Genomic DNA, 17435 nt, shown 5'->3' with positions numbered 1-17435 from the left:
GCAGGTAACGTCCTACAGTTGCCGTTCTAGTTACAGCTGTCTTCGGAGCCCACGTGCTCACACGGCCCCTTGGCTCCAGCACGTCGCTAAGGACAAGCGGCGCTCTGGAGCCGCACCTCACAGACTTCCAGACGCCTTTGCATGCCCAGGGCCACTGCTGGTGTAGGGGACAATACCCCAGGACGGCGATCGAACTCAGGCCCTTCGCAGCCACTTTCCCCAGGTGTAAAGAAAAACGCTCAGCGTTACCTCGCCCTCTCCCCCGCCCCCAAAAGCACCTTCACACGTCTCAACCCCCTTAGGTCCTTTACAGAGGGGCGAACGAAGGAACTATGTGTCCGAAGCTGCCTCCGCAGCCGAGGGGTATTTTACTGCAGCAATGGCATTCGAGTGCTTGTATTCTTTTTATTGCCTTGTTCTACCAAAGAAGGCTTCCACTTTATAACTGCAATTCCGTACAATGCGAGGATTTCAGAAGAGTTAGTGCTCGGCAGCATGGGTCTCAAACACTGGTAAGAGACAGCTAGCATACAAAAAGGAAAATCGAAGGAAAAAAGGAGACTGCGAACCCTTGACGAGGAAGGCGATAACGGCACCCAATTCGAAGGCCCCTTCGCACTTCGTGTCAGTTCCAACTGACTGAGGAAGCCCTTCGAGGCGACACCTGCAGTTTCTTTACAACCATCCGCTCAGTTGTAATACCTTTGCATGATTTGGTATAGTTACAGTCCATCTCGGCATTGCTAACCCTGCTATACGTCCGAGAAGATCTCGAGGACATTCCCTCCTTCCCTCCCTCCCTCCCTCCCTCCCTCCCCGCCCGCAACCACCATTTTCGGCTACGAGGGAGACCTAGCTATGCATTTTACTACTCTCCCTTAGGGCAGCTGACAAACTCGGGACTCGGAGAAAACCCCCTTTTCCCACTGCTGAGTTGCAAGAGCGCGAATCAACACGGATGGGTGGAAGCACTTCGATGAGTCATCCCACAGCACCGTTTGACGTGCTGATACACAACGGGAGTACGCATGTAAACCATTGAAGAAATACACTGGGGGTACGCATATACAGCATCAGAGACATTGTCCAGAAGAGCAGACACACAACGCCAGCACTCCCCAGAAAGAGAGGTCCAGGGCCCGGGGCAGGAAGAGAGTGGAGGAAGAGAGCAGAGCTTGCACCACATTTCACCAGAGCATCAGAACTTCAGGCTCTCTAGTAGCCTGGAGGGGGGTTACAGCGCAGCGTTCAGCAAACACAAACACGTGATTTGTCTTTTCAACCTCGAGACCGTGCTACGGCACTGAGCTGCTGTTAGAACTGCAGCTTTATTTCCATGCCTTTTCTCTTTCTTTTTTTTGTGGTGCTGCTGGTGGTGGCGGCTGCGGCGGCGGCAAACCGTTGTACTGGGTCGGGATACGAGGGAAACTGGTGACGCTAAAGGGGACTGCAAGTTTCCTCTGGGAGAATCATTGCCGCGTCTCTCAGCCCGGATCCCTCCCCACCCAGGGTCAGCCAAGTGAGGGTATTCCACGCCGTTTCAGGAGGGAAGCGTCGAGCCACTGGGGATGCTCCCGTAGCGCTAGTCAAAGGCAAGCCTGCTGAACGGTCCCGCAGGCAGCGTCCCGTGGCTCTGCGGTCGCGGTTCCTCGGCGCGGGGCAGGCCGCCGGGGAAATCCTCCTCCCCGGCGGCACCCCCGTCCGTGCCGCAGCGCTGCGGCGGCAGGCTGGCGAGGACCGGCTTGAGGAACCTGAACTCGCTGTTGCCCGAGCCCGTGGTGAGGCTGACCTCGTAGCAGTAGGCGTGGGGCAGAGTCCCCGTCCCGGCTGCGTCGGCCAGGCCGGTCTGGAAGTCGCCGGGGCCGTAGAGCACGGTGCCCTCCTTCAGGGACTTTCTCTTGCACACCTTGCAGGCGACGAAGGCTGCGGCCGAAGCGAGGAAGAGGAGCGAGACGAAGGCCAGGGAAACGATTAAATAAAGCGTCAGCGAGCCGCCCTCGTCCTCCGGGGCCAGGCCGTTGCGCGGCATGTGCGCGTCCGAGAAGCCGTCGAGCAGGAGCGCGGCCAGCACCGCGGTGGCGGACAGCGGCGGCCGCCCGTTGTCCCGCACCAGGACCACCAGCTTCTGCCTCACGGCGTCTCTCTCGGTCACCGGCCGCCTCAGCCGCACCTCGCCGGTTTGGGCCCCCACGGCGAACAGCCCGGGGTCCGTTGCCTTGAGCAGGTGGTAGGAAAGCCACGAATTCTGCCCCGAGTCGGCGTCGACGGCCACCACTTTGGCGACGAGGTAGCCCGCCTCGGCCGACGTGGGCACCAGCTCGCTGGACGGCGGCGAGCTGTCCTGCGCGGGGTGCAGGACCACGGGCGCGTTGTCGTTTTCGTCCACCACGAGGATGCGGACGGTGACGTTGGCGCTGAGGGGCGGCGAGCCCGAGTCGGCGGCGCTCACCACGACCTCCAGCTGCCTCACCTGCTCGTAGTCCAGCGGCCGCAGCACAAACACGTTCCCGTTCTCGGAGTTCACGGAGACGTAGGAGCGCGCGGCGCGCTCCGCGGGGCGGGCCGGCGCCAGGGAATAGGTCACCTTGGAGTTGGGCCCCACGTCGTCGTCGTCCGCGGCGCGGACGGCGCCGACGAGCACGGCCGGGTCGTTGTTCTCACGCACGTGCATGGTGTACGACGTCTGGTTGAACACGGGCGCGTTGTCATTGACGTCGGAGACGTCCACCGTGAAGGTCTGCGTGGTCGTGAGAGGCGGGGACCCCGCGTCGGCCGCCGTGACCGCGAGGATGTACCGCGCCGTCTCCTCCCGGTCCAGGGTGCTCGCTGTCACCAGCTCGTAGTAATTCTTATAGGCAGGCCTCAGGGAGAACGCGGGCTGGTCCTCCAGCGAACAGACGACCTTCCCGTTGTCCCCGGCGTCCCGGTCCTTGACGACAAAGAGGCCGACCACCGTCCCGGGCAAGGCGCTCTCGGCGAGGCGGCTGCTGAAGGAACTCACCGCCAGCTCCGGCGCGTTGTCGTTCACATCCAGCACCTCCACCACTACCTTGCAGAGCGCGGAGAGACCCCCGCCGTCTGTGGCGCGCACGCTGAGCTCGTGTTTCTCCGCCGCTTCGAAATCCAGGGGCTGGCTGACACGAATTTCACCACTCACGGGGTCGATCTTGAACGCCACGTGGCTGTGCCCCACCGCTTGGCTGAACGAGTAGGATATCTCCCCGTTAACTCCCACGTCCGCATCAGCTGCGACCACACGGAGAACCACCGAGTCCTCCGGGGCGTTTTCCAAAACCTGGCCGTCGTACAGCTCCTGCGTGAAGACAGGAGCGTTGTCATTTGCGTCCAGGACAACGATGCGGACCTGGGCCGTCCCGCTCCGGGGCGGAGAGCCCCCGTCCGTGGCAATGACACTGAAAGCAACCTCCGGTTGCTCCTCTCTGTCCAGTGACTTTTCCAGGACTAATTCGACGGACTGGCCGCCCCTACTCTGACTGCGGAAAGAGACGCTGAAGTACTCATTCTCGGGAGCGATGCTGTAAGCCTGCAGGCTGTTACTGCCGACATCTAGGTCCCGAGCCCCCTCCAGCGGGAAACGGGACCCCGGCTCGCTCGTTTCCGGGATCTTAAAAGTCACTTCTTCCTCCGGGAACACTGGCGAGTGGTCATTGATATCCTCTATGGCCACTTCGATCCGAAAGAACTGCAGAGGGTCGGCCAGCAGCAGCTCAAAGGGGACCGTGCACGTGACGGCCTGGCCGCAGATCTCCTCCCGGTCTATCCTCTCGCTAACTGCCAGGCGGCCGGTCCTGCGGTCTAACCGAAAATACTGCCGGCTGTGGTCCGAAACAAGCCGGGCGTCGCGAGCCCAGAGCTGCGCCAGGTCCAGCCCCACGTCCTGCGCGACGTGAGCCACCAGCGAGCCGCTCTCCCTCTCCTCGGCGACGGAGTAGCGAATGGGCTCGGAGCGAGCATGCGGCACGCAGAGAAGAACACAGAGACAAAGCACTTGCCTTGCAGACGCCATGTCGAGTCCGGCGGACACCCTCCGTCTCGCGGATCGCCTGCCCGCTCCTCCGGGACAATGCCCGCACCGGGACCCGGCAGCCAGGCGGGCGGGCGCCCCTGCTCGCCGAGTCCGCTACGCGGCCCGGAGGGCGGCCGCGGTGGCTCGGCAGCGGCTGCCACGGAGGACCGCTCGCCGCCCCTGCTCGCCGCGCCGCTCGCCGCTGCTGCAGCTCGGCCGCCGCCGCTCGGTGCGGCCGCCTCCCCGCGCCGCAGCGCCGCTGCAGCGCCGCCTTGGCCAAGAGCACCACCCTGCGGCCCGCGGCGGGAACTGCTGATCGAAGGCGGACACACACGGTGCCTTTGCAGAGTCCCTGTGCCTGCGCCGGGAGGTTGGGGGGAGGGGGGCGGTGCTTCCCCGCACGCAATCCGTAACCCCTTCTCTGCCTGTCCTGTTAATTGCGCCGTTTTCAGGCTCGCAAGCACAAATGTTTTCGGTGGCGCGCACCTTACTCCAGTTCCCAAGTACTGTGCGGCTAGTCAGCAGTACGTGCAAACCAAGACTGGCATCTTTAGGCACAGTAGGCAGGTGGAGAGAGACCCAGTTTACCTCGCTGTGGAGGCACTCATCCGAACACTTGACGGATCCAGAACCATTACTTGAAAATTACACGAAAATTATGCTGCAATGTTTTCCAGTTTTGACGTCATAAAGCTTATACACATATCCGTCGGGATGCACAAGATTTTACTGCTCTTTTCTTCTTTTTTTCATCGTGGATTGCAAAGGAGAGGAGAAAAAAGGGAAAGGAAAGGGAAAGGAAAAGGGAAAAGAAAACAGGAAAAAGGGTAAGGAAAAGGAAATGGAAAGGGAAAGGGAAAGGCAAATGAAAGGCAAAATTAAAGAGGAAAAGGAAAAAGAATGGGGAAAGGAAAGGGAAGATGAGAGGAAAAACGAAAGAAAAGAAAGTTCTGCAGCAGAGCACGGGAACTACGCTGCCTTTTCAACCTGGCCGAGAGAACCACTGCACCAGGAGGAGACTGACAACCCTCTTCCTGGGATGGTAAGCAAAGCGCACGAACACAGAGATTACTGTCAAATTCGCTGCTTATACCAAGTGCTTCTACAATGCCTGCTGACTCCACTGCATCTTTTACTGCTCTGGACTGCAGAAATGACTTTGGATGTACTTTCCCATTTTACACTGAGTAACCAAAACACTGGCGTTCTAGAAAAAAAAAATCGAAAAGGCAAAGGCATCCCTGCAGTCTGAAAACGTGACTGGCAAAGGCACTCCCTCGCGTTTCCACCCGAAACACCTAGCAAGGGCTCTTCCCCTGGTGGGACTTTTCAGCATTTTCAGCTTCACTGCGAACTCAGCTAAAGCCCTCACACTTTCCCCGTTGGTCTCGTGGCGTTTCAGCGTCTACTATCATTTGCCTAACGGCAGTTTCTGCAAAATAGAGTCTGTAGCTCCATCATCGAAAACATTAGGGTAAAGGTCAATGCGGAAGACTTTTGCTTTAATGTCACGGGAGTTCGTAAGGTATATGAAGCATAGAACTAACGTCCAACAGGCAATATATATTACAACACAGCACCGGAACTAAATCTACTCGCTAACTTCGCACTGACGATAAGAAACCAAGGACGGTTCCAGGAAGGCTTACGCATAAACGCGCCCCTATTATGTTATTCCAATATGCATGCGAGGAGAGGGAATTAAATATACGGAGAGGCTTTTCTCACCTGATTAACTTCCCTTTCACAAGTCGCTTGCGGGGGGGAAAGAAGTTTCTCGTCCTTGCCCGCCTCCGCCTCATCGCAGCTTTGCGGAAGAGGCGGACTCGGAAGGACGGGTCTCAGGAACTTGAATCCGCTGTTCCCCGAGCTAGTGGTCAAGCACACTTCATAGCGGTAACCACGCGACAGAGTGCCTGTGCCGGCCACGTCCACAAAACTACTGGAGAAATCGCCATCAGAGTAACAGTGAGCAGAGGGAGGTGAACGCCCTTCCCGTAGCCGACCCTTGAAGAGCTTCGCACCCGAAAACGCGACGATGAATAAGAGAAAGAGAGAGGAGACAGAGCACAAGGAAGCGATGAGGTAGGTAGCTAGCAGGTTCTCCTTCTCTTCCTCCTCCTCCACCTCCGGCCTGCTGGCAGGAGCATGTGAAAGCTGCAGGAAGGCTTCGGAGAGGCCCTCGACCAGGGCGAGGCTGAGCGTGACGGTGGAGGAGCGCGGCGGCTGCCCGCTGTCTCTCACAAGCACCACGAGTCTCTGCCTGGCCACATCCCGCTCCGACACGGCCCGCGCCGTGCGCACCTCGCCGCTGTGCAGCCCCACGCGGAAGAGCCCCGGCTCCGTGGCCTTGGCCAGCTCGTAGGACAGCCAGGCGTTCTGCCCCGAGTCCGCGTCCACCGCCACCACCTTGGCCACCAGGTAGCCCGCCCGCGCCCGGCGCGGCACCAGCTCTCCCGCCGCCGCGCTGCTGTTGGGCAGCGGGTGCAGCACGACGGGCGCGTTGTCGTTCTCGTCCCGCACCTCCACGCGCACCAGCGCCTCGGCGCTGAGCGGCGGCAAGCCGCCGTCGGCGGCGCGCACGGCGACCTGGAAGGCGCGCACCTCCTCGTAGTCCAGCGGGCGCAGCGCCCGCACGGCCCCGCTCTCCGCGTCCACCGACACGAAGGAGGGCGCGCCGGGCGCGGGCAGCACCAGTGCGTAGCTCACGCGGGCGTTTTTCCCCGCGTCGGCGTCCGTTGCGCTCACGCGACCCAGGCTCGTCCCCGCGGGCTCGTTCTCGCGCAGCACCATGGTGTAGGAGGCCTGGGTGAAGGTGGGCACGTTGTCATTCACGTCCGAGAGCCGCACGAGCAGCGGCTGCTCCGCGGAGAGCGCGGGGGCCCCCGCGTCGCGGGCCCTCACCGTAATGTTGTACTCGGCCTCGCGCTCTCGGTCCAGAGCCTCCGCCGTCACTAGCGCGTACGAGTCTGCCGCCAGCACCGCGATGCTGAAAGGCAGTTCGCCCAGCAGCTCGCAGCTTGTCCTGCCATTGTCCCCCGAGTCCCGGTCCCGTACGCTGAACAGTGCCACCACCGTCTGCAGTGGGGCTGCTTCCGAGAGGGGGCTGATGAGGGAAGTGAGGGTCACCTCGGGGGCGTTGTCGTTCACGTCGATGACCTCCACCAGAACCTTGCAGTGAGCAGACAGGCCCCCTCCATCCGTGGCCTGGACATCCATCTCGTAAGTCTTTGTTTCCTCATAATCCACTGACTTTTTGAGTCGAATCTCCCCTGTCTCTGGGTTTATTTTAAAAGTTTGGTGATTCTCCTCTGAATTTTGAACGATGGAGTATGCTATTTCCCCATTCATTCCTGCGTCTAAATCGCTAGCCGAGACTGTCACGACTAAGGTGTCCTCAGCGCTATTTTCAAGCACTCGGGCTTTATACAGACTCCTGGTGAATACTGGGATGTTGTCATTTATATCCAGAACTTGCACGCGGATCAAGGCTGTACCAGAACGCGATGGAAACCCACCATCCACAGCCGTGAAGCTGAAAGTGACTTCTGCCCTCTCCTCCCTGTCCAGGGCTTGGTCCAGCACCAGCTCGGCGTAGCGCCTGCCGTCACTCCGCCTCCGTGTGGAGATATGGAAATAGTCGTTCGAGCTGATGTTGTAATGCTGGACACCGTTATTCCCCACATCTGGATCCTGAGCACTTTCCAGCAAAAATCGAGCTCCCGGCATTGCAGTTTCCGGGATCTTTAAAATCATCTCCTTATTTAAGAACACGGGAGCACGATCGTTTATATCGGTGACTCTTACTTCGGCTTGGAAGGACTGCAGTGGGCTCTCTAGCAGCACATCGAACCGCACCAGGCAAGGCTCACTCTGCCCGCACAGTGCCTCTCGATCCATCTTTTTTTGCACCACCAAATCCCCAGTGTGCTGGTTCAGCTGTAAATATTGCTCATCTCCTTCAGGTACGAGCCGGGCTTGTCGAGACGATAATTCCTCACCCGTGAGTCCCAAATCTTTCGCGATATTCGACACAAAGAAGCCTCTCTCCACCTCTTCAGGCACAGAGTAGCGGACGGTTGCTGTGCTCACCCCCAACACACAGAGAAGCAGGATCAGAGGCACCGTTCGCCCCGGCAGTGGTTCCTTGCTCTTTCTCAGCTCCATCTTTGCCTAGCTGAAGCGCTCTCCTTCCCCTGTGAGCTGGGTAGGAGCTATCGATGCGTCTCCGCCGATCTAGCTGGCAGGGGTCCCCTGAGCAGAGCAGCCCCAGGACGGTGCAGCCGCGCGAACCGCCCCGCCTGGCCGAGCCCCGCGGCGGCGGCTGCCGGGAGTTGCGCGGCGCTTCCGCGCCTTCGCGGTCAGCAGCGGCACCAGGCGGCCGACGTGCCGAAGGACAGGGATATTTTCTGAGTGCAACGCCGAGAAAACAGACTGCCCGATTCCTCTGTTCAAAGTTCAGAGCGTATATATTTAACTGCCTACACACCTTTATTAAACGTTTTGACACTGACTGATGAATATTATACCTTATAACTACAAGTGCATCACTTAGGTTACTCAATGAGTTTCATGGGGATGAAATTGACACCCTCCCCCCAAAAGCAATAGCCCCTCTACTCTATTTTCTTTTTTCTCCCCCTACTCACACAATAGCTTTTGCGAAGCTAAACTTCTAAGTTTAGAGCCCGATTCCTGCCACTCGCAGTGGTGTCAACAGCTTGAAATCTTGCAGACATCTGCTATCCGTGGATGGTGGGATGGAGACGCTGGTGATATCAGAGGTGATGGAAAGGGAGTGGGCTGGGAGGCTGTACCAGACAGGCGTTTTCCTTCCGTTAAAATCAACGGAGACGGGAGGAGTCACCTGGGCAGGCAGCACAAGGTGCTGAGTCCTCCTGAAGGCTGTTTAACTAAAATACTGCCCAGTATCCGAAGAGAGCTGGTCCATGAACCATGGCAATGACGGCTATGTAGTTCCTGATAGTAATTCTTGGGAGAATTTCTGGAATGGACTGAGACTGTTACGCTGATTCACGACCCCTGAAGCCGAGAGTCCTCATGAAAAGAGGCCTCAGGGCAGCATCTCTTGTACCCCGGGTCTCAGTGGAGTACTCTCATGGCTCGGACAAACTCCCTGCCTCTTGCTGTGGCTCCTGAGCACAGCCTTCTTCAGGGTGTCCTGATAAAATCTACTCCAAAATGCTCTGGTTTATTCCTGCAATACTGCTCTTGGGGGTGGCTATTTCCTCGGCAATGGCTGTGACAGGTGACCTCCGAGGCACTTCAGAGAAGCTCGTTAGAGCCCCTTGACTCCCAGCACAGCTCCTTCCTCCCGTACCTGACAGACGCAGAGCACCCTCCTGCTGGGCTGAGAACTAACCATTAGACATGACTGTTTTAACACCACGCTCATGGACTGGAAGCTTCGCTGCAGTGAACGGCAACAAACACAGACTGAAACAGAACACTCACCCGAGGGAGTTCCAGCAAGTAGGTTTTATTATTTTTTCCATCAAACATTTCACTCTTAAAAACGTGTGATTAACAGGAAGTATCACATGACTTCATATTTCAGTACAGAGTAATGAAAGCAAAAGAAGACAGAAAGTTTCTGGATTCACTGGATTTTACAGTGCCTTTTCTTTATTATAAAAGTTTTAACCTATTTTACTGTAAAACCACTAATACTACTTTTAATTCTGTACCACCTTACACTCAACTATCCTGAAATGCTCTGTAACTGTTCGATTTTATATTATGAAAAAAAAAAAGGAATACAGTCCTCAACATCCACTTTTTACAGTACGGAGAATCTGTAAACTCTTGGTCTAATATGCAAAGTGTGTTAAAGCCAGCCATTTCGAATGTAATCAACTTCTGCTTGTTATTAAAGAGTTTCTTTGCACACATAACTTCATGCTGTGTAATAAATGTTTGGTGTGGCATTGAGCTGACTGCTGAAAATTAAGATATTATTACAGAACCCTCTCCATAAGCAAAAACAAAATATAGAAAAGATGATGATGGAAAAATTACCCTTGAAGATCTGTTTCTGGTTTTCATATTTCCTTTAACATTCAGAAGCAGCAGCACTCTCACAGTTATGCATCAAGACTTGGTGTAATCAGAATGCAACACAGTCCTCCTACATCGATATCACAGTTGCAAAATGCCTATGTGAACAAAGTACTACAGCAGAGGAAAGTGTCCTTGCTCTTTCGCAGAGAAGACTTGTGCCTTCTTGTTTGTTTTGTTTTGTTTTGTTTTGTTTTTGGTGCATGTTTTGTCTCTTTGTTCCCATTTCTCTGTGAGGGCATTAGATGGTGAGGACAGAGATGCTTGTCCTTGTCCTCCTCTACTGGTGGGTGAGCCAAGGGTTTTGATCAGGAATGACATTTGCTCCTATCACCTCGTTAGTAGTGCAACCTGCTTCCACAGGCCTGGGACCCATGTCTTTGGAGAGGGAAGCTCTGCCCTGCGAAGAACAGAATGGAAGGCTGTCATTTGAAGGCTGAGAGTAAGCAGATGTCAGCAAGAAGCACACTAGTTTCCAGACATGCCTTATACCATTGGTACACTTCTCTACACAGAGACAAAATAGAAGGTGGACAGGGGAGTCTCTTTGACCATAATGGGGGAAAGCTGAACATGTCCTCCTCATTATGGACATCCCAAAGGCCCTACTGAAAACTATTTATGAGTCGGGGGTGGGGGCACTATATCATGGGAAGATTCTAAAATAAAATAACTTTCATAAAGAAAGAAAATATGTTGTAATGTTGATGTCTTGAAGTGAGTCCTCATTTCCCACTGAGGCCATTGTGACTACAGTTATGAGAACCTGCAGTGATGCAGGTAGAAGATTTCCCTGTCTCAATGGTTATTAAACAGGGAGATGCTGTGGGGTGACCATGAGAGAGTATGTGGGGGTCTTCATTCTCATAGCTGTTTATTGTGCAGACTCTCTTGAAATGCACGAGGTAGCTGGATTCCTGGAAACTCTAAAATCTGAGTTAAAAGGGAGCATGGACTCAATGCTAAAATGAAAGGAAACAGAGGAGTCACAGGAGCTGTTTTAACCACCATCTTTAGTCTCCTCATGCTCTTTAAACAGCCAAGAGATCAAAGGAAACCTCAGACATGACCCATTTTAGGCTCCTACTTTGCACCACATCTGGAAGACCTTAAGTGCCTTCAACTGCGTAAATGCCACAAACACCGGGCTACACAGACCAGAGGGAGGAGGAATGTTGCAAGAGAGAGAGACCTTGTCTGATGTCCATTAGATTTCTCCATGCCCTCCCAAAGCCCTTTTCTCCCTTGCAGCAGCTATATCTTAGGCCCACTAACAGCTGTTGACTGATCAGTATTGGCTATGCAATGGCCATCCATTGGGTTGGATGTGGAGCACTTTCTTGCAGAGGATGTGGCTATTCTACTGGTAGGAAACCAGATTGTGATAGATTGGCCCAAGGAAATTAATATCCTCTACTAACACCTTGCTCCTCAGAGTAAAGCAAAACTGGAATCATTGTTTTTTATGTAACACAACGGAATTTAATGACAAGTGTTATTTAATTTATTCAGGACTTATGCAACATGGAAATACTTGAGGACATTGTAAGGTAAATGTTGGCTTAAATAGTTTAAACATACTCTCCAAAGTACAAATCTGCACTTCAATGAACCATCAGGAAATCCCACAATGAGAACATTTTAAGTATTTGCTGGGACTAAAGTAAGTATTTTTCTTGGAGCCACTGACATCAGCTGCAGGATCCAACCTTTCCTTTCAGGTGGTGGATATTTTTATGGACTGTTTTATTGTCCCCACAGGTAGCAGGAGGTTTTGGCAATAAAAGAGCAAGGTGTTCACTGTAAAGGATTTGGGCTCCCTGCAGCAGGACATTAAAACTTCCTTTTCTGTTTTAAAACTACTGTGCACAAGACCAGAATCTCCCTCATCTCAGCTCTTATCTTCACAGCAGATGCCACAGAGCTGAGTTGGGCTGTTACTCCTTGACTTCTCTCAGCATCTCTCCCTTCTCTCTCTGGTTCTTCCTCAATTTCCTCTTCCTTGGCAGCTTATGGCTGCTTTTTGGCCGCATCTCCCCAGTGTCTTTCTTTCTGTCCACTGCTCGTTATCATTCCAGCCACCACAACCTCCAATGGAGCACAGGGAAATCCACAGCATTTTCAAGGAGGATATAAGGGCCAGGAGCGATGAATGGCAGCCCTTGGACCGAGGAAGAGGATATGTAAAGTTGAATGAATGGAATTGAAAGCATTCACATGGCAGATTCAAGGTACAGCTTGTAGGCAGGGGGATCAGATGCCTCTTTTTTCGCTCTTCTGTCCTTAGACTTTTTTTAATCCGCAAAGAGGCATCAACTATACAAGCTGCAGCTTGTTCAAACTATCCTTGGGAACATCGATCAAAGAAAGAAGAGACAAGCTCAGACTCCTGACTGTTTTTCAGATTCTACCGAGCCCACAGAGAAGTCTCTAAAAGGAAGGCATGTCCAGCAAATCACTTGGTGGCTCTGATTTGCTTTTCCTTAGCTAGCCATTAATTTTTCTTGCTGGATCTGTCACAGCTCGAAGAGACAAGAATAGCAGTTTGCAGAGTCTCCTTAGGAGGACAACTGGGAGAGGAGAGAGTACGAGAGTGTATTCACCAGAACCAAATGGAAATGGAAAGGAACAGCAATAACAGAAAACTAGAAATGAAAAATCTTTGTGCAATGCAATGGCACTCCTGATGAGTATGGCGGAAAGCATTTATTTCTCCTAAGGACTCTCTCTTTTGTGCCTTCAAGGGTGATGTGATGCTGAAGGCAGGTGCTCTGCCACCATCAGAGAGAAGGAAAGCTTGCAGGACCCCAGACAGTGAAACCGCCCCATGCCCAAGATAAGTGACGAGGGAATTTCATAGCAGCACTATGGACAGGGTTGTGGATGCTTTTCATGAGGACCCAAGTGGGTGAGGAAGGGACAGGAAGGGTGCGTTGCAAAGCACAAATTTCCACATCTGGCTGGCCAATATTGTTAATATAGATGACAAAAATACAAAGGATATTAATGGCAGAGGTCTGCTCTGTGGCCTTCAGCAACTTGTAGGACGCCCTGGCTTTCTGCTGTTAAAATTATCTGTTCTCTTTTGTTCATCCGTGGGCACTGATAATGAGCAGCAACAGTCAGATTTCTAATTTTTTAAGTTTTATTGCTGGCAATAAGGCGCCTCTTGGCTGGGAGCACAAGAAGGGACCCCAAGCAGCTTTTCATTACAACTTTTAAGCAATACTAAATTGTTACATATTCAATACTTTAATTTACATCACCAACTAGATCAAGCCATGATTCTTAGTTCTATCAGTCCCCTTGCTGTGTTACAGTACGAGATAGTTCCATGCCAGCCTTAAATAGTCTCTTATAATTATTCATTAGCTGATTCTGCACTTCTTCTGATGTTACCTCTGAACAACTTTCATAGTGATAGCTGGGTTAAACGGGTTTCTTTGCAGTTCTTCAGCTTTGTATGAAAAGCAGGAATAAGGCAAGGTCAGATAAGATGTTCTGCTCGCAGGGTGTGAGACCTTGCATGTTCTTTTTCTGCAAAACTAGAGTATGGTGGAAATTTCCTTAACACTGCCTCACCTTGCTTCCACCACCAGCACCTTGGTGACCGGGTACCCGCTAGTGCCCAGAGCTGCCTCAGCTCCTAACAGTTCTTCAGGGGACCCTGTCAATGATAGGGCAGCCCATCGTACCGTTGTACCTGGAGTCCTGCTTGTTGGCTCTGGACAGGCCCATCACCGTCCTAGGGTGACCATCTCCTTGGCAGCAGTGTCATTCCTGCCCTGGATCACTACAGGATCTTCGCAGTGCAGGGACAGATACCCCACCCTTCACTTCGTCCGTCCGTGGCTCATAGACCCACCCTGCGAGTCCTCGTCTTCTCATGTTCCAGCTGTCCACCATTCAGATGACACCGGAGACTTTATCTAATGTGAATAATCAGAAGATCTTCTGGGCATCTGCAGTGGCACCGTGATCCGAGTCACTTGTTTCCACTTAAGTGACAAATGTCCTGGGGAAGTTGTTTACCATTTACATCCTGCTTTATACCCCGACAGAGCGGATGCAGAAAAGTGCAGTTAGCCAGCACTTGGAGTGCAGCTGGGCCATGCAGGATCGCCACCGTAAGCCCTCGCCAGTGCCTGCGAGACCAGCTCCGGCCTGTCCTCCCTCTCCAGTGGATCCTGCAGTACCGGCTCCACCAGTTCGCTAGTCCCCGCTCTCCCGAACCCACACTCAAATGTGCCTACCCCCACCCCCCTGCCTTCACTTTGCTCCGTCCACCCTCCTCCCTGCGGCCCCGGCCCGCGCAGGTCCCTCACCTGTGCTGCCCAGTCGCCTTCTTCCCCGAGGTTGGCCACGTCTTGCGAACACACCGAGCTCCGCTGGTCTCCAGGGCCGGGGGGCAGCCCGGCGGGGAAACAAGGGAAGAGGGGTCTGAGGAACCGGAACTCGCTGTTAACGGTCCCGGCAGCGAAGCAGACGTCATACATGTAGCTGTGGGGCAGGGAGCCGGAGCTGCCTTCCCCGGCAATCTTCGGGAAAGCGAGCCCCGCCTCCGCCTCCCTCCTCCTGGCCCGCCGCACCTTCACAACCACGATGGTCATCACGGTGACCAGGAACAGTGCCGACACGGAGGACAAGCAGATGATGAGGTACAGCGTCAGCGGCGCGTCGGGATCGGCGGCGGGTGCCTCCTCGCTGACCCGCAGGTGGGCTTCGGAGAAGCCCTCGACCAGGGCGAGGCTGAGCGTGACGGTGGAGGAGCGCGGCGGCTGCCCGCTGTCTCTCACAAGCACCACGAGTCTCTGCCTGGCCACATCCCGCTCCGACACGGCCCGCGCCGTGCGCACCTCGCCGCTGTGCAGCCCCACGCGGAAGAGCCCCGGCTCCGTGGCCTTGGCCAGCTCGTAGGACAGCCAGGCGTTCTGCCCCGAGTCCGCGTCCACCGCCACCACCTTGGCCACCAGGTAGCCCGCCCGCGCCCGGCGCGGCACCAGCTCTCCCGCCGCCGCGCTGCTGTTGGGCAGCGGGTGCAGCACGACGGGCGCGTTGTCGTTCTCGTCCCGCACCTCCACGCGCACCAGCGCCTCGGCGCTGAGCGGCGGCAAGCCGCCGTCGGCGGCGCGCACGGCGACCTGGAAGGCGCGCACCTCCTCGTAGTCCAGCGGGAGAAGGATGTAAAGTTCCCCGTTCTCGGAATTGACAGACACGTTGGGCTTCTGCTTCCCCGGCTCCCGCACCAGCGCGTAGCTCACGCGGGCGTTTTTCCCCGCGTCGGCGTCCGTTGCGCTCACGCTGCCGATTCGGAGCATGCAACCGTTGTTCTCCTTCACTGACATCGTGTAAACCGCCTGCGTGAACTCCGGGGGGTTGTCGTTCACATCGGATATCTGCACGAAGATGCTTTCCTCAGAACTCAGCCGTGGCGCGCCCTGGTCCGTGGCTGTGATGGTAATGTTGTACTCCGCCGTCCGCTCCCTGTCCAGCGCTGCGTCTGTCTGCAGCTCGTAGTAATTATCGAAAGTGGGTGTGAGACTGAAGGGCAAGTCCCTGTCGATCGCACACTCCGTCCTCCCGTTGTCGCCGGAGTCTCGGTCCCGCACTCTGAACAGGGCCACTACAGTCCCGGGCGGAGCGTCCTCGGGAATGGAGGCGGAGATGGAGGTGAGTGCTATCTCCGGGGCGTTGTCGTTCACGTCCAGGACCTCCACGTGCACTTTGCAAAGCGCAGATAGCCCCCCGCCGTCGGTGCCTCTCACCACCATCTTGTGGCTTTTCACTTCCTCGAAGTCCAGGTTGCCCGAGATCCATATCTGGCCGGTGGCAGAGTTCAGCTGGAATAGCTGGCGGGACAGCTCCGACGTCTGGGTGAAGGCATACCGCACTTTACCGTAGGACCCTTCATCGGGATCTTCGGCCGCGACTCTGACCACCAGCTGCTCCGGCGGGCTGTTCTCGGCCAGTCGTACCTCGTACACCTCCCGACTGAAGACAGGGATGTTGTCATTGGCATCCAGCACCACGATCCGGACCTGAGCCATGCCCGACCTGGGCGGTGAGCCCCCGTCTGTAGCAGTGAGGAGCAAATTCACCTCCGGCTGGTCTTCGCGGTCCAGCTGCCGCTGTAGGACGAGCTCCGGGTATTTTCCCCTATCCTTCCCAGTCCCGTGATCCAGGGAGAAATGTGAGTTGGGCCCGAGACTGTAGTTCTGCAGGCCGTTACTCCCCACGTCCTTGTCCCGGGCACTTTCCAGAGGGAAACGAGACCCGGGAGATATCGTTTCCGGAATCTCTAAAATCATCTCCTTTTCTGCGAATACGGGGGAATTATCGTTCACATCAAGAACCTCCACCTCCCCTCGTATCAGTTGCAATGGATTTTCGAAGAATATCTTAAAGAAGAGTGTGCAGATATCGCTCTGCGGACAGATCTCCTCCCTGTCTAGCGTTTCCTTTACTGTCAGAACTCCCGTGTTTTGATTCAGCCGGAAATACTGCTCGTTCCGCTCGGACACAACGCGGGCCTTGCGAGCAGCGAGCTGGCTGGGAGAAACCCCCAGGTCCTTTGCAACATTGGCAACAAAGGAATCCTTCTCCATTTCCTCTGCCAGAGTGTAGCGGAGGGTTTCAGCACCGACCTGACACACGCATACACAGAGAAAGAACAAGCTCACTTGCCTTTTGATGCCTCCGCTCGCCATCACTTTCCAGGAAAACCATCCTTTCGGAGCATCCTCCGTGGTTCCCGGCATTTTTACTCAGCATCCAAGGCAGAGTGGTGCTTGCAGGAATCCTGTGGCGAGATGCTATTTCTGAAAACCTGCAAGCCTCCCTCACACTTGGTGAGCGAGCCCCGCCGCCCTTCCCGAGCAGCTCAATCTGCGTTTCTCTCTCCCTGTGTCTGCTTGCCGCTGACTGAAAAACTGGTGTGGGCAGAAAAACCTTCCGGTTCGTGGCCAACAGCCCCACCCAGCGTCGCAAGGGGGAATATTTCCTCTGCCTTTCGCATTTGGGGGAAGCGCTGATATTTTGAGTTGACTGGTTAAATCTGCACTCTTCGTGCCGAACAGAACGGTTCAATGTAAATACCCGTCTTTGGAAGCAGTCTTACTCCTTGCATTCAGGAATTTGCTCTAGGTATCACTTCCTACCTCACAATGGGGAGCTCTTCATGAATAGCTTTTGTTTTCCCTCTGTGTTGTGTAGGACTTGCAAGATCTATCCCTTCCACAGTATGCATTACTGTATTTTCCGTTTCTGCTCCTCTAGTGAATCACCATAGACCCGTTAGCAAGTGGGGCGGGCCAGAGGAGCCCCACTTGAA

General features: G+C 54.9%; 3 protein-coding genes across 3 annotated transcripts; all 3 read right to left on the bottom strand.

Annotated features, from left to right (window-relative positions):
• Positions 1–385: 385 nt before the first annotated feature.
• On the bottom strand, positions 386–4271 carry LOC112993835 (protocadherin beta-15-like). Its single transcript, XM_026117793.2, has one exon. The coding sequence runs from the start codon at positions 4025–4027 to the stop codon at positions 1583–1585; it is 2445 nt and encodes an 814-aa protein (XP_025973578.2). The 5' UTR covers positions 4028–4271; the 3' UTR covers positions 386–1582.
• A 1239-nt stretch (positions 4272–5510) lies between these two features.
• Positions 5511–8346, bottom strand: LOC112993836 (protocadherin beta-16-like). Its single transcript, XM_026117794.2, has one exon. The coding sequence runs from the start codon at positions 8192–8194 to the stop codon at positions 5729–5731; it is 2466 nt and encodes an 821-aa protein (XP_025973579.2). The 5' UTR covers positions 8195–8346; the 3' UTR covers positions 5511–5728.
• A 1161-nt stretch (positions 8347–9507) lies between these two features.
• Positions 9508–17196, bottom strand: LOC112993839 (protocadherin beta-15-like). The gene is made up of 2 exons (XM_026117799.2): positions 14431–17196; positions 9508–10505 (listed from the first exon to the last, which is right to left on the bottom strand). The coding sequence occupies exons 1-2, from the start codon at positions 16861–16863 to the stop codon at positions 10386–10388; spliced, it is 2553 nt and encodes an 850-aa protein (XP_025973584.2). The 5' UTR covers positions 16864–17196; the 3' UTR covers positions 9508–10385.
• Between the last annotated feature and the right edge of the window lie 239 nt (positions 17197–17435).

Source organism: Dromaius novaehollandiae, chromosome 15, assembly GCF_036370855.1.
Source record: "Dromaius novaehollandiae isolate bDroNov1 chromosome 15, bDroNov1.hap1, whole genome shotgun sequence".
Classification (NCBI taxonomy): domain Eukaryota; kingdom Metazoa; phylum Chordata; class Aves; order Casuariiformes; family Dromaiidae; genus Dromaius; species Dromaius novaehollandiae.
This window is presented reverse-complemented; position numbering and strand designations above follow the sequence as displayed.